Source organism: Brassica rapa, chromosome A08, assembly GCF_000309985.2.
Source record: "Brassica rapa cultivar Chiifu-401-42 chromosome A08, CAAS_Brap_v3.01, whole genome shotgun sequence".
Classification (NCBI taxonomy): domain Eukaryota; kingdom Viridiplantae; phylum Streptophyta; class Magnoliopsida; order Brassicales; family Brassicaceae; genus Brassica; species Brassica rapa.
In genome coordinates, this window is record NC_024802.2 from 806,262 (window position 1) to 818,247 (window position 11,986).

At 40.1% G+C, this 11,986-nt stretch overlaps 3 protein-coding genes across 4 annotated transcripts; 1 reads left to right on the forward strand and 2 right to left on the reverse strand.

The window, feature by feature from the left end:
- Positions 1–2,319: 2,319 nt before the first annotated feature.
- LOC103832633 (cation/calcium exchanger 4) lies at positions 2,320–4,849 on the reverse strand. Its single transcript, XM_009108689.3, has one exon. It carries the CDS (start codon positions 4,385–4,387, stop codon positions 2,564–2,566), a length of 1,824 nt encoding a protein of 607 aa, XP_009106937.1. The 5' UTR covers positions 4,388–4,849; the 3' UTR covers positions 2,320–2,563.
- A 477-nt stretch (positions 4,850–5,326) lies between these two features.
- Positions 5,327–8,785, forward strand: LOC103832634 (aldehyde dehydrogenase family 7 member A1). 2 transcript variants are annotated; one of them, XM_009108690.3, is made up of 15 exons: positions 5,327–5,581; positions 5,653–5,792; positions 5,910–5,996; positions 6,076–6,207; positions 6,283–6,355; positions 6,486–6,508; positions 6,587–6,650; positions 6,901–6,946; positions 7,192–7,372; positions 7,452–7,628; positions 7,713–7,877; positions 7,951–8,091; positions 8,166–8,263; positions 8,334–8,483; positions 8,573–8,785. In XM_009108690.3, exons 2-15 carry the CDS (start codon positions 5,655–5,657, stop codon positions 8,625–8,627), a joined length of 1,530 nt encoding a protein of 509 aa, XP_009106938.1. In that variant the 5' UTR covers positions 5,327–5,581; positions 5,653–5,654; the 3' UTR covers positions 8,628–8,785. The 2 variants fall into 2 exon arrangements, with proteins under 2 accessions (XP_009106938.1, XP_009106939.1); XM_009108691.3 differs by having other exon boundaries at positions 5,573–5,792.
- Positions 8,786–9,317: 532 nt separating this feature from the next.
- Positions 9,318–11,917, reverse strand: LOC103832635 (exocyst complex component EXO70A1). Its single transcript, XM_009108693.3, has one exon. It carries the CDS (start codon positions 11,425–11,427, stop codon positions 9,526–9,528), a length of 1,902 nt encoding a protein of 633 aa, XP_009106941.1. The 5' UTR covers positions 11,428–11,917; the 3' UTR covers positions 9,318–9,525.
- Positions 11,918–11,986: the final 69 nt, after the last annotated feature.

Sequence of the window (11,986 nt, forward strand, 5' to 3'; positions counted from 1 at the left end):
CTCCATGACCTCGGCGTGTTGAGTGACTCTTGTAACTCTATCTCTTTTTATTTTATCCCTCGGGGCTGCAATGAAGCTGCAGACACTCTAGCTAAAAATGCTCTGTTTTGTATGTCAAACAACCCTTCTAGGGAAGCTCTTTCTGTTGTAAACTCTGTTCTTTAAGTTGAAGTAAGAAGGTTTGACCAAAAAAAAAAACTTGGATAGTATAACACAGGGACGGATACTTTTTCTATATGGTAGTATTATATGTCATTATCAATTGCTTATAAAAATCGCGTTTAACCCGGTTGATTAAAAGTTTTGATTGAGATATACTTTTGAATACAATTAAAACCAAAAGAGAAAAATATTTATTCTACGAATGTTATTGGATCTGTTTCACGTAAAAATAATTATTATGCATACATATATAACTAAACATTATTAACCTGATCAGTTAAAACTTAAAACAACAAAAGGCATATATGAAATCAGAAAATAATTAAACACAACCATATGAGTGTCAGAGTTGTCATTTTGCGAGTACAGATCAATAAGATATAACATGTTCTTGGATGTCTTGTCCTGAGTTGAGCATATTCATATAATTGTACAGTATCTATCTATATATAAAATGTTACGAGATGGTGATTGATATGGTATCAAAATTCTTAAATATTATAGTACTTGTAAGAGGGACGAGTGACAAAAAGCTACGAGCCTATGACGCAATATGTTTACTAAATTACTTCATGTGCAAAAGATATAAAGTTAGATAAGGGTTTTACGACATGACTAACCTTACGCCTTGGTCTCCATTCTATGGACCCATTTTGTTAGCTATTTGCGAGAGAATATGATATATTACATGATAATTAATGCAATATGTACTTTGGAAACAAAGTTAATGTATATATTTCACATTATCTATATGAGACTATATAATATAATATGTGGTCAGTCACCAAGAAAATGATATATTTGACTTCTTGTTCTTTTATTTTTTGTCATCAACTTTTTTTTTTTATTTTAGAAAAAAGTTTGCAAGCTACATGATTTTTACTATAATATGCTGAAAACTATCCGATATATCATAATGTGTCAATAACTACACGAAGTTTATGTTAATACATACCACATATACGATGTAATAATTAATATGGTGCCAACATCACAACAATGTGTAATTGATTTTAAGATAAATTAATGGGGTTATTCTGTAATTAAAAAATCTAAGCCCAAAATAAGAAAGAAAAACCCGACCAGATCCGACCCAACTCCGTAAAACCTACCCAACACAACCCTTCTTCTCCAAATCGATTTCATTATGAACCCCAAATCGATTTCATTATGAACCCTAAATCGATTCTCCAAGTAAACAAACAACGGTTTACAGTTTAGTACCTTTCTTCCATTAGCTCTTCCGGATTCGATTTCACCAAACTTGGATTGGGATTCGATTTCACCAAACTTTGATTCGGATTCCGATTACACCAAACCTTCTTACAAACCTAAAAACCAACGGTCTTTCTTTGTCTCTCAAGTCTCTCTCTCTTTCTCTCTTTTCGAAACCTCCAAAAAAATTCCTTTGGAACACTAAAACTAATGAAATCGCGATTTGGGGAAGAAAGGTCATGTCGGATCGGGTCTAAGAGATGGATCGGGTCGGGTTTAAGAGATGGATCGGGTCGGATATTGTTAGTCAGGTTTAACTTTCTAATATTACGGATTGACCCCAACAACTAAGGTTAAAATCAATTAGACCGGATTATGATGTTGTTAACATATTTATTTATACGTTGTATTATATATGTGGCATGTATTAACATAAACTTCGTGTAGTTATTGACACATTATGATACATCGGATAGTTTCCAATATATTATAGTAAATGTCGTGTAGGTGGCAAACTTTTTTCCTTTTATTTTCTGCTTTAAAAGTGGATACATATTTCGCAATTCGTCCAGCCTAAAATTGACAAAAATGTCTGAATCTTTTAGGTATATCTTAACGATTAGCCTATATATATATATACATCTTGATTTGGGAACCTTTTCGTCATCAAATGAAAAATATAACTAGTTTTAGAAGTTCAAACTCCTAAATAATCTAATAAAGATTTTGAAAGTCACATACATAAATCACGTTGAGAGACGCTTATTCTCCAAAATATAATGAAATTACATGATTTGGATATAGTTTCAAGGATGTACTTCTCCACGATCTAAAACTTACCACTGAAACAACAATATAATTTATTTGAATGCTATGGTACTTTTTTATTCCAAGAAAAAGTATGTTTTCTAGATTATGCATATGGCACCACCACGTGAAGTAGTACAAAGTGACTGATAACAAAACAAGTGGTTCAAAAGTCGGCCCAATAAGACAAGTCTAATATATCTTCCACGATCGAGATTAACACTCAGATTCATTATCAGTTACATCAACATAATACAACAAACAAGATTTTATTCAGAACCAGTGTGGCTTCTCTAACTAAATGATCTGTATACAATAAGCTCTGATTATAATTTCAATCATACCTTACAAATTTCGAAGCTCGTTACAATGGCGTCTTTTAAGCAGCCCAAGGTATGAACCCCATGGCAGAGCTGAGTCTGAACGTGACGAATATCAGATACAGTGCGATCAGACCAATCCCCATCACCTTGTTCGGTCGCATCTCATTCCGTGGGAGCATCACAAGAGCCCAAAGCAACCCTAATATCAGAAACCCTAGCGTGTAGAACAAGCTATTATCCTCAGGGATAATGTAAGTCTCTGGACGCTTGGACCAAGCACCAAGAAGCATCGACACACCTAGCCCAACAAGTGTGTTGAACATAGGACCTGCGTAGCAACCTGACAACGCGATCTGCACCCCATCTCCACCGTTCATCGACAAGGCTATGTTTGAGACCAAGTCACCCATTGAGTTCCCCCAAGCGAGTACGGTTAAACCGAGTATCGACGGGTTGATTCCGTAGATCCCACCGAATGTCACAAGAAGAGCAACGAGCTCGTTTGCTATCATGTAGAACCATACAATGCTCATGATGAATCCACCAAGCACCCAAGGGATTAAGTATCTCTGTGGTGGACGGTCGTGTTCTGTGTTTCTATACGCAAGAAAGCCGAGGATGGATCCTACTGCAATACCGATAAAGTAGGCTTGAAGACTGCTCCAGAGGAAAGCAAGAAGGAGAGGAGCTAGCGAGACGCTAGCTACAGCATATGTCTTTGACCAGCTATCTTCCTCGATCAACGGGATTGTTAACCGTCTAGGAACTGTAAGCGGAGTCTCCAAGAAGTATGTAATCTTAGAACACAAGGAGATATCACCTTCTCCACCGTCTTCACTCCATCCCCATGGAGGTCTTTCTTCATCATGCACATTAGCTTTCGCGGAGTAGATGGCTACATTAGTAGCCCACATCCACTGCGGTAGAGAGTCGTGCAGCTTAGGTGGACCTTCCTCAGTGTCAAGCTCTAGCAAAGGGCTGTACACATCCTCTTCACCACCACTCGGTGGTGAGAACACGCTTCCTTGAATGGGAAGCAAAGGTGTAAAGGAGTCCAGCTTCAACCTCTTCGAATGCTTCCTGATAATCTCATTCGCCGCCACAAGAGAAGCATACAGAACATAGATGGAAACAAACGCTGCGGCGATACCTACACTCACTCTCCCCACAGTCAAAATCACCAACAAAGCCACCAGAGTGAAAAGAAAGAAACACAAGTCTCTGATAAAACACTTCTTATCGATCTTAACCTCTTTATCCGCAACACAAAGCGAAACAACACCAGCAACAACACAAGTCACAAACACAGCACCACCCAATACACTATTAAGACCAACCTCTCCTTTATCCGAACCGACAAAAGCAGCTATACTAGCAAACACATCAGGCGCTCCGTTACCAAGGGGAAGCAGAGTGACGCCAGCGACAGTAGGAGGCAGCCTGAGAAGCTTGGAGAGCTTCTCAAGCGAAGGACAAAAGTAATCAGCGGCGGTGTTGCCTAATAGATAAAACAAAGCGACGAGCCAAACACCTAATGCAATATAACCCAAGATCTTGAAGTCTTGACACGTGCAGTAGAAGAAGCTGAGGTAGTCGAAGAAGCTGTCCGGATAACAAAGAGGGTTCGATTTCAAGAACTGGCATTGGTCGGTGTAGCCTATGTGTTGGTGTAAACCAGAGCATATCGCAGTTGTGTCACCAGAGTAAGTTTCAATCATGTGCCTCCTACGAGGAGGAGGAGACCCATCAACGAAAGATTGATTCTTTAGCAAAGGGTTCTTGTTAAAGAAGAAGAGGAAGAGGGTTAGAGCACAAAGGGCATTGAAGATCCCTCGGAATCTGGGATTGCTCGAGGTATAGAGATAATTCACAGCTCTCATTCTCGAAATCTGAGGGTTATATTCTAATAAATCGCCATAGATCACCTAAACGAATCTGATTGTGATCAGAGGAGATTGGAGGTGCTTACCGAAGTTTAATCAACGTGATCTGTGTGATCAGGAAGGCTTTTTTTGTTTCTCTGGAATTCACAGGGAAAAGAGAAAGGAGAGATCGGTGATGATTATGGCTTGTGTCGGATTCTTTACTTGCTTCATTCGGATCTTGTTCGGGTTTGTTTGACCAGACAGTATTAGTAAGCAAGCACCATGTTGTTTCTTATCTTTAATGGGCCGGAAGGCCTAGAATGGGCAATATGAGGCCTGCTAAAGAAACATAGCCTATGGAAAACCGGAAGGGGATGATGGTTAGTTCTGTTCGAGTTGTTTGGTCTTTGGATGGCATAAATTGTGATGAACTGAACTGAACTAAATAAAAATTCGATTTGCATTCGGTTGATATATTCAACCAAAAATTAATCAAAGTTTTTGGGTATGGTTTAAGAGAAATTCTTTAGGATAGACTTATAATTTTTTTTGTCGCAAATATAGATTTTAAAAATAAAAAAAGACTAAAATAGACGTAAATATTTTATCAAAAGAAGTAAATATACACTTATACTTTTAGAGTTAGCTAATCTAAACATTAGGATTTAGAGTCAAGTGGTGAAGTTTAGGGTTTAAAATTTAGTGTTTAGAGTTGAGAAGTGGGGTTTTAGAGATAAGATTTCAAATTTTAAAATTAATAAATAAATTAAAATTTTAAAATAAAAAATATTATTTTGGTCATTTTAGTTTTTAGAGTTTATTTTTGTGACAAAATTTTAAAATAGTATATTCGAAAGAATTGCCCATAGTTTAATACCGGCTAAAATTTTATATAATTTGGGCCTAATTGGCCATATGAGGCCTGCTTTTAACGCGGATCCTAATCGGGGTATATCCCGACCCGGAAAAAGAAACGTAGGACACGTGACAAAACTTCATAAGTGTTAACATAATGATCCGAGTGAATCAAGCCAAAAGGGGGATCGACACAACAGCTCAGCTTTCGTTTTCGGTCCAATCACTGTTACAACTTTACTTACAAGTCGTACACGTCTCTCTCTCTCACTCACTTCCTCTTATAAAGACTCTCTGATCAAACGTATAATCGGAAAACTCCATTCTTTGATACCATCGATAATACTAAGAGAGGTGATTGATTCTTTAATCACTGTTTGATATCCTTAATTTTGATCCATTTACTCTGTTAAATCATTTCGTAGAGATGGGTTCAGCGAGCAAAGAGTATGAGTTTCTGAGTGAGATTGGGTTAAGCAGCTCTCACAACCTTGGAAACTACGTTGGTGGCAAATGGCTAGGAAACGGACCTCTTGTTTCTACTCTGAACCCTGCTAACAATCAGGTTCTTGTTTGATGCAGATACTTTCTAAAGTTGTTTACTTTAATGTTGTTGTGCATCTTAAATTAGGGAAAGAATCACTCTTTCTTTTGTGTTGAAATGCTTTAACTATGGATGCAGCCAATTGCTCAAGTGGTTGAAGCTTCTCTTGAAGACTACGAGATAGGTCTCAAAGCTTGTGAGGAAGCAGCTAAGACATGGATGCAGGTATATTGACTAAATTGTAAAGCTTTGGAATATATTTCTAAGCAAAATAGCTAACAAGGTGTATCTTTGATTTGATCAGGTTCCTGCTCCCAAGAGAGGTGATATTGTGAGACAAATTGGAGATGCGCTAAGATCCAAACTTGACTATCTTGGCCGTCTTCTTTCTCTTGAAATGGGAAAGATCCTTGCTGAAGGCATCGGTGAAGTTCAGGTAAGCTCTGTGACATAATATAAGAGTCTGATTCTTCGTATAACTTAGATAACACATTGTGTGCAACTTTTGCAGGAAGTGATTGACATGTGTGATTTTGCTGTTGGTTTGAGCCGACAACTCAATGGTTCAGTCATACCTTCAGAACGTGAGTTCTGTCTTTCGAATAACATTCACATTTAGTCTCTTCATTATTTGGAGATGCTTGTTTTCCTGTTTTCGAATATTTACTTAAAAAGATGCATCTCTTAACACTCATCTTCATCTCTTTGTTGCAGGCCCAAACCATATGATGTTGGAGGTTCCTTTCATTGAACTTTAGCATAATACTCTTCTTACAACATGTTTGTTAACATTCTAATTGGACACTGTAACGCAGATGTGGAATCCTCTTGGCATTGTCGGTGTCATCACAGCGTTTAACTTCCCTTGTGCAGTTCTTGGTAAGTCTTGCTTGTGTCCAACTCTAAATCTTGGAAAGTTTCTCTTTTAATGTGTCTCATAAAGATGGCTCATTTTCTGATTCCCACATGAGAGTGGATACACTATAGGTAGATTAAGCTCCTCATATTTTGGCAACTAGATTTGTGCCATGAATCTAACTATCACTGACAAGTATAAGAACTGATAATATGGAAGTTTGTGCTTCTGCTTTCCCTTACCATATTTAAGGACAATGTTGTGGTATTGCAGGCTGGAATGCTTGCATTGCACTCGTCTGCGGAAACTGTGTAGTCTGGTAAGTAATGAACCTGACTCGACGATAATTTAGCAATCCCTTACTTTAAGAAGCTGTCTTAACAATATTTAACCTCTAAAATTGCTATTTAGTTGATTCTCTAAGTAAGTATACATGTTGTTCTAATGATGAAAAATATATATTGCTGAGAGACTGCATACTAGTCTTGACCATGACAAGTACACTGGCATTTATTAACGTTCCTCTTGGCCTAACTTGTGGCGTTAATACGTGTGGTTCCACAGGAAAGGTGCTCCAACTACACCATTGATAACTATCGCAATGACCAAACTAGTGGCTGAAGTTCTAGAGAAGAATCATTTACCCGGTGCCATCTTCACTGCCATGTGTGGTGGTGCTGAGATTGGTGAAGCAATAGCTAAGGACACACGCATTCCTCTAGTATCCTTTACTGGTAGCTCCAAGGTACACGTCCTCTCTACTAATAATCCACCGCTCATCCAAACCAAACAAACTGAGCTTACTTACTTGCTCTCATTCATAGGTGGGCTTAACGGTGCAACAAACAGTGAGTGCGAGATCTGGCAAAACTCTTCTTGAGTTGAGTGGAAACAATGCGATCATAGTCATGGACGATGCTGACATTCAGTTAGCTGCACGTTCTGTTCTGTTTGCTGCGGTTGGAACAGCTGGTCAACGCTGCACAACTTGCCGTAGGCTGGTACGGAAGAATCTAATCCCATTTTGATGCTTCTTATACTGTTCCTTTTGGTTAAAGCTTTTTTTGTTTTTTTTTCTGGTGAAGCTTTTGCATGAGAGTGTGTATGACAAAGTACTTGAGCAACTCCTTACTTCATACAAACAAGTCAAGATCGGTGATCCTCTTGAGAAAGGGACTTTGTTAGGACCTCTACATACTCCTGAATCAAAGAAAAACTTTGAGAAGGGGATTGAAGTCATCAAATCCCAGGCAAGTAGTACCTCAGTTTCTATGGCTTTTACTGTGTAATCAAGAACCGTTTAAAGACCTTTTGCATTTGCAGGGTGGCAAAGTACTAACGGGAGGTAAAGCAGTTGAAGGTGAAGGAAACTTTGTGGAGCCTACGATAATAGAGATATCATCAGATGCTGCTGTTGTTAAAGAAGAGCTCTTTGCTCCGGTTTTATATGCTCTCAAGTTTAAGGTGAAGAGTCTCTAAAACCAGCAAGTTTTTTTTTTTTGAGACAAGTATATAAACCATGTACTTCTTCTGGACAGACATTTGAAGAAGCTGTTGCGATAAATAACTCGGTTCCTCAAGGTCTAAGCAGCTCTATATTCACTCGTAGCCCCGAGAACATCTTCAAGTGGATAGGGTAAGTACTACTAACAAGTTTATTTGACTGGAACTGAGTTTGACTGTGATGGGTTTTGAAAACTCTACAGACCAATGGGAAGTGACTGTGGGATAGTGAATGTGAACATACCGACGAATGGAGCTGAGATAGGAGGAGCTTTTGGAGGTGAGAAAGCGACTGGTGGTGGTCGTGAAGCTGGTAGTGACTCTTGGAAGCAGTATATGCGCCGTTCCACTTGGTAAGTTGCTTGAGTTTCTCTCTTGTTTTTAAAAATAAATTTCCGGTTTTAAGTTTTTGATTTTCTGAACCGGTTTATATTTTTGACAGCACGATCAACTACGGGAACGAGTTACCTCTAGCGCAAGGAATCAACTTCGGTTAATCCTCCAGAGATTTACGTACCGGTTCAATGTTGTATTTGGCTGTATGTTTCTATGGGTTGGACTTGTAAAACATAACAACGCTAAAATTAGTAATAATAAACAATATAATGTTACTTTAAAGTTTAATTTGAATAAAGTTTTAAAACAATGATCTAAAGCTGTATTTGGCTCTATGTTGGTATGGCGACCTTTGAACCAAAGTTATGCTTATGATCCTTTTTATAATCATAGAATACGTGCAAGAATTATAATCATTTTGAATATTTGTACCGCATATTACGAAGCATTATTCGTTATGGTGATACGACATTAATCTTTGTTTACTGAAGAGTGAAGATCAAGACAAGATTAGAAAGGTCCCCACTTAATCTTGTTCTGTCTGTACGAATAATCTTAGCAATAATCCATTTGGCGTTCGCACATGCAGGATAGTAAGAATTAATCCACTCAACACATACACTCATCTCAACAAATAATGATAACAAATTATTACTGATACATTTGTTCAGAGACTATTCCACACTCTTCATAACTATAACATTTTAAACGATCAAAAAAAAAGAAACAACACTGGATTTGTTCCTTTAATATTCCAGCTCAGCATATGTTCAGGCGAACCAGCCGCCAATTAATTGTTGTCAGACTCTGTAGATTGCAGATTGCCTCAGTAAGGCTTAAGCTATAATTGATTTGGCCATAATAAAAAAATGCATTAAGATGACTGTAAGCACACACGTGTCACAAAGATACAACAAAAGCAAACATTTATCAACAAATGGAGTATTGAAATTTTGGTAACAAGCAAACAACACACTCAACAAATATGATTACAAAGTACAAGAGATTTGTCTGAACCACGTTACATGAAAGTGGAAAGAATGTGATACCGTCTTCACTTCACTGAGACCGTCTCAAATGTGGCGCCGTGGTATATCCTTCAAAGAAATCCAACACTGCGGTTTCAAGATTCTCAACAGAGTACTTCAAGTAGTTCTCTGGATGTCTTCCGCTCTCTATATGTCCCCTGAATCTCCCAAGAAACGATCTATAAGCCGGAATCAAATGCTCCGACAAAGATATCCTTAACTCTTCTCTAAGCTGAACATCTGGAACCGACCACGTCGACTGAACCCTATGAACCTCTTCAAACATTGTATTAAAAGCTTTAAACCTCTCTCTCAAAGCACTTTTCGACACACCTGAAGAGAAGCTTCCACTCACATGCAACCCTTCATCTCTCAAGCTATTCAACACTCTCACCCATGTGGCTCTCTGATACTTAGTCGCTGCGTGTCTAAATATCCCCGTAAGCCTTCTCAAATAAAGGTCTCCTATAATCTCTCTCAACTCAGTCGAGCTTTTAACCTTCTGAACTATGTAATGCACATTGTTCATGATGAAGATATGCGACAACGCCTCGTCTTTGTAGTGCAAAGACTTCCCTTCTAGATTGAATTGTAACATCACCATGGTCCATATACAATGCAGAGCTAATGGTGAACATCCTTCAAGCTGACTTATATCCATATCTGGCTTTACCGGATCATTAGTACACTTCAAACCCGCGCAGGGCTTCGACATAATGAGCTCGACCAGAGTCTGCTTGTAATCTGCAATCAAGTTCAGATAGTTCATCACATACCTCGTCAACGGATGTATAGTCCCTCCAGGGACGGGAACAACCGAAGGCTCGCGAAAAATCGCGTTCTCAAACTCCACAAGAGTCCCTCTCGCCGCTTCCGCTAATCTAGATTGAATCTCAGTTGCCTGAACAAGAATCGTCTCGGAGGACTCCGAGTTAAAGATCTCTTCCATATCCGGCAACAAATCAGCCAACGCATCGTGTAAATCAAGAATCTTGAAAAGCTTCTCGGGCGATCTTCTGCTTATACTTATCGCTTCAGGGAAAGTGAAAAGCTGCAGAGCAGAGGATTTCACTATCTCCATGAAGCAAGTCTCCTCCACCTCTCCGCCGTCGAATATCTGCTCGCAGAGACGCTTCTCGCTCGCGAACACAACCCTAACGCAAGCCTTCGCCGCGCGTATCCATCTCCTGATCTTCACTTCGACGACCTCCCAGTCAAGGCGCTGGACGTCGCCGATCCCTAGCTTCACGATCCCCAGCTGCTTGAAGATCGTCTCCATGGCGGATTTGCGAACGTTCCCGTATACCTGGAGGCACTCGCGGGAGTATCCAGCTCCGATCATGCGGTGAACGATCGATCTCAGATCGGAAACGGCTTCGGAAGAGACGAGATCGATCTCGCGTATACTGCTTGTGGATTTGCAACTGCTTCTTCGGCTCGATAACCGGCTCGAACCGGGGTCTGAACCGGAATTTGAATCTGAACCGTCCGGTAGAACCAGATTCATTTCCTCCTGCTCCTCTCCCTCACCTTCACCTTCATCAGCAGCAACCGCTTCGGTGTCTTCGAGATCGGCTCGTGTAGCGAAGGAGGAAGCTGAGGAATCGAGGAGGAGAGAGTCGGGTTCGAAGGTTGAGGTCTGCGAGAGGAGGATGTTTCGGAGCTCGTCCTCGAGCCTCGCCATGGCGATTTGTATCGTTGACCTAGCTTTGACTTCGTGGCGGCTATCGGAGATGGAGACGGAGGAGACGAGGCGCTGGACTTCGTCGACTGCTTGCAAGTACCGATCCACTTCCTCGCGATCGCTTTGGAAGATGAGATTCTCTTTCGCTTCCTCGGAGGTTGTTGAGTCCCACCGGAGTATTATCTTCTCCGCCGTCTCGAGCGTCGCGAAATCCGAACCGTCGCCGCCGCGAATATCCGGTGATTCCATAATCCAATCAAAACGAAGTCAAAGAGCCAAGAGCTTCGCGATCTGAAGACCGTCGCCGCTCAGACGGTGGATGAATTCGACGGCGGTGCCGGCGATTAACACGGAGAAGCTGGAGGAAGAGACGGAACCGTCGGCGATTCAGTAAGTTTGATTTTGGAGAAGAAGATGGTCGCAAGCGGATCTAGCGGAGGTGGTTCAAGAAGACGAAAGGGGAAAGCTGAGCCTGACCAGATGACCGTGGTCGCGAAGAGGGAGAAGGTTCTAGGTTATGAAACTCAGGGGTAAACATGTAAAATGATTTAAACGATGCCGTATCTAATTCGTATTCTCGTCAAATGAATAAAAAACGATCGTAGGACAAACGAATCAGGAGCATAATTGGAAAGTCGTTTTAAACGACATCGTATTCTCGCAGGGAAATAGTCAACAGAATTTTCAACGGTCTGCTCGTGGGTTGTGTGATTTGTATTTGTTTATTGATTTTGTAGAATAACGTTAAAAGAACCCTGCCGACATTAAGGAAGGAACAAACATAAAGGATAAACGAACACTGATCGTT

What these genes read in the sequence shown, in the direction of transcription:
- LOC103832633 (XM_009108689.3), bottom strand. Translation starts at nt 4,387, where the DNA reads ATGAGAGCTGTGAATTATCTCTATACCTCGAGCAATCCCAGATTCCGA.
- LOC103832634 (XM_009108690.3), top strand. Translation starts at nt 5,655, where the DNA reads ATGGGTTCAGCGAGCAAAGAGTATGAGTTTCTGAGTGAGATTGGGTTA. An exon ending in TGCGGAAACTGTGTAGTCTG is followed by an intron (nt 6,947 to 7,191) that starts GTAAGTAATGAA and finishes GTGGTTCCACAG; the next exon opens with GAAAGGTGCTCCAACTACAC. An exon ending in AACATCTTCAAGTGGATAGG is followed by an intron (nt 8,264 to 8,333) that starts GTAAGTACTACT and finishes AAAACTCTACAG; the next exon opens with ACCAATGGGAAGTGACTGTG.
- LOC103832635 (XM_009108693.3), bottom strand. Translation starts at nt 11,427, where the DNA reads ATGGAATCACCGGATATTCGCGGCGGCGACGGTTCGGATTTCGCGACG.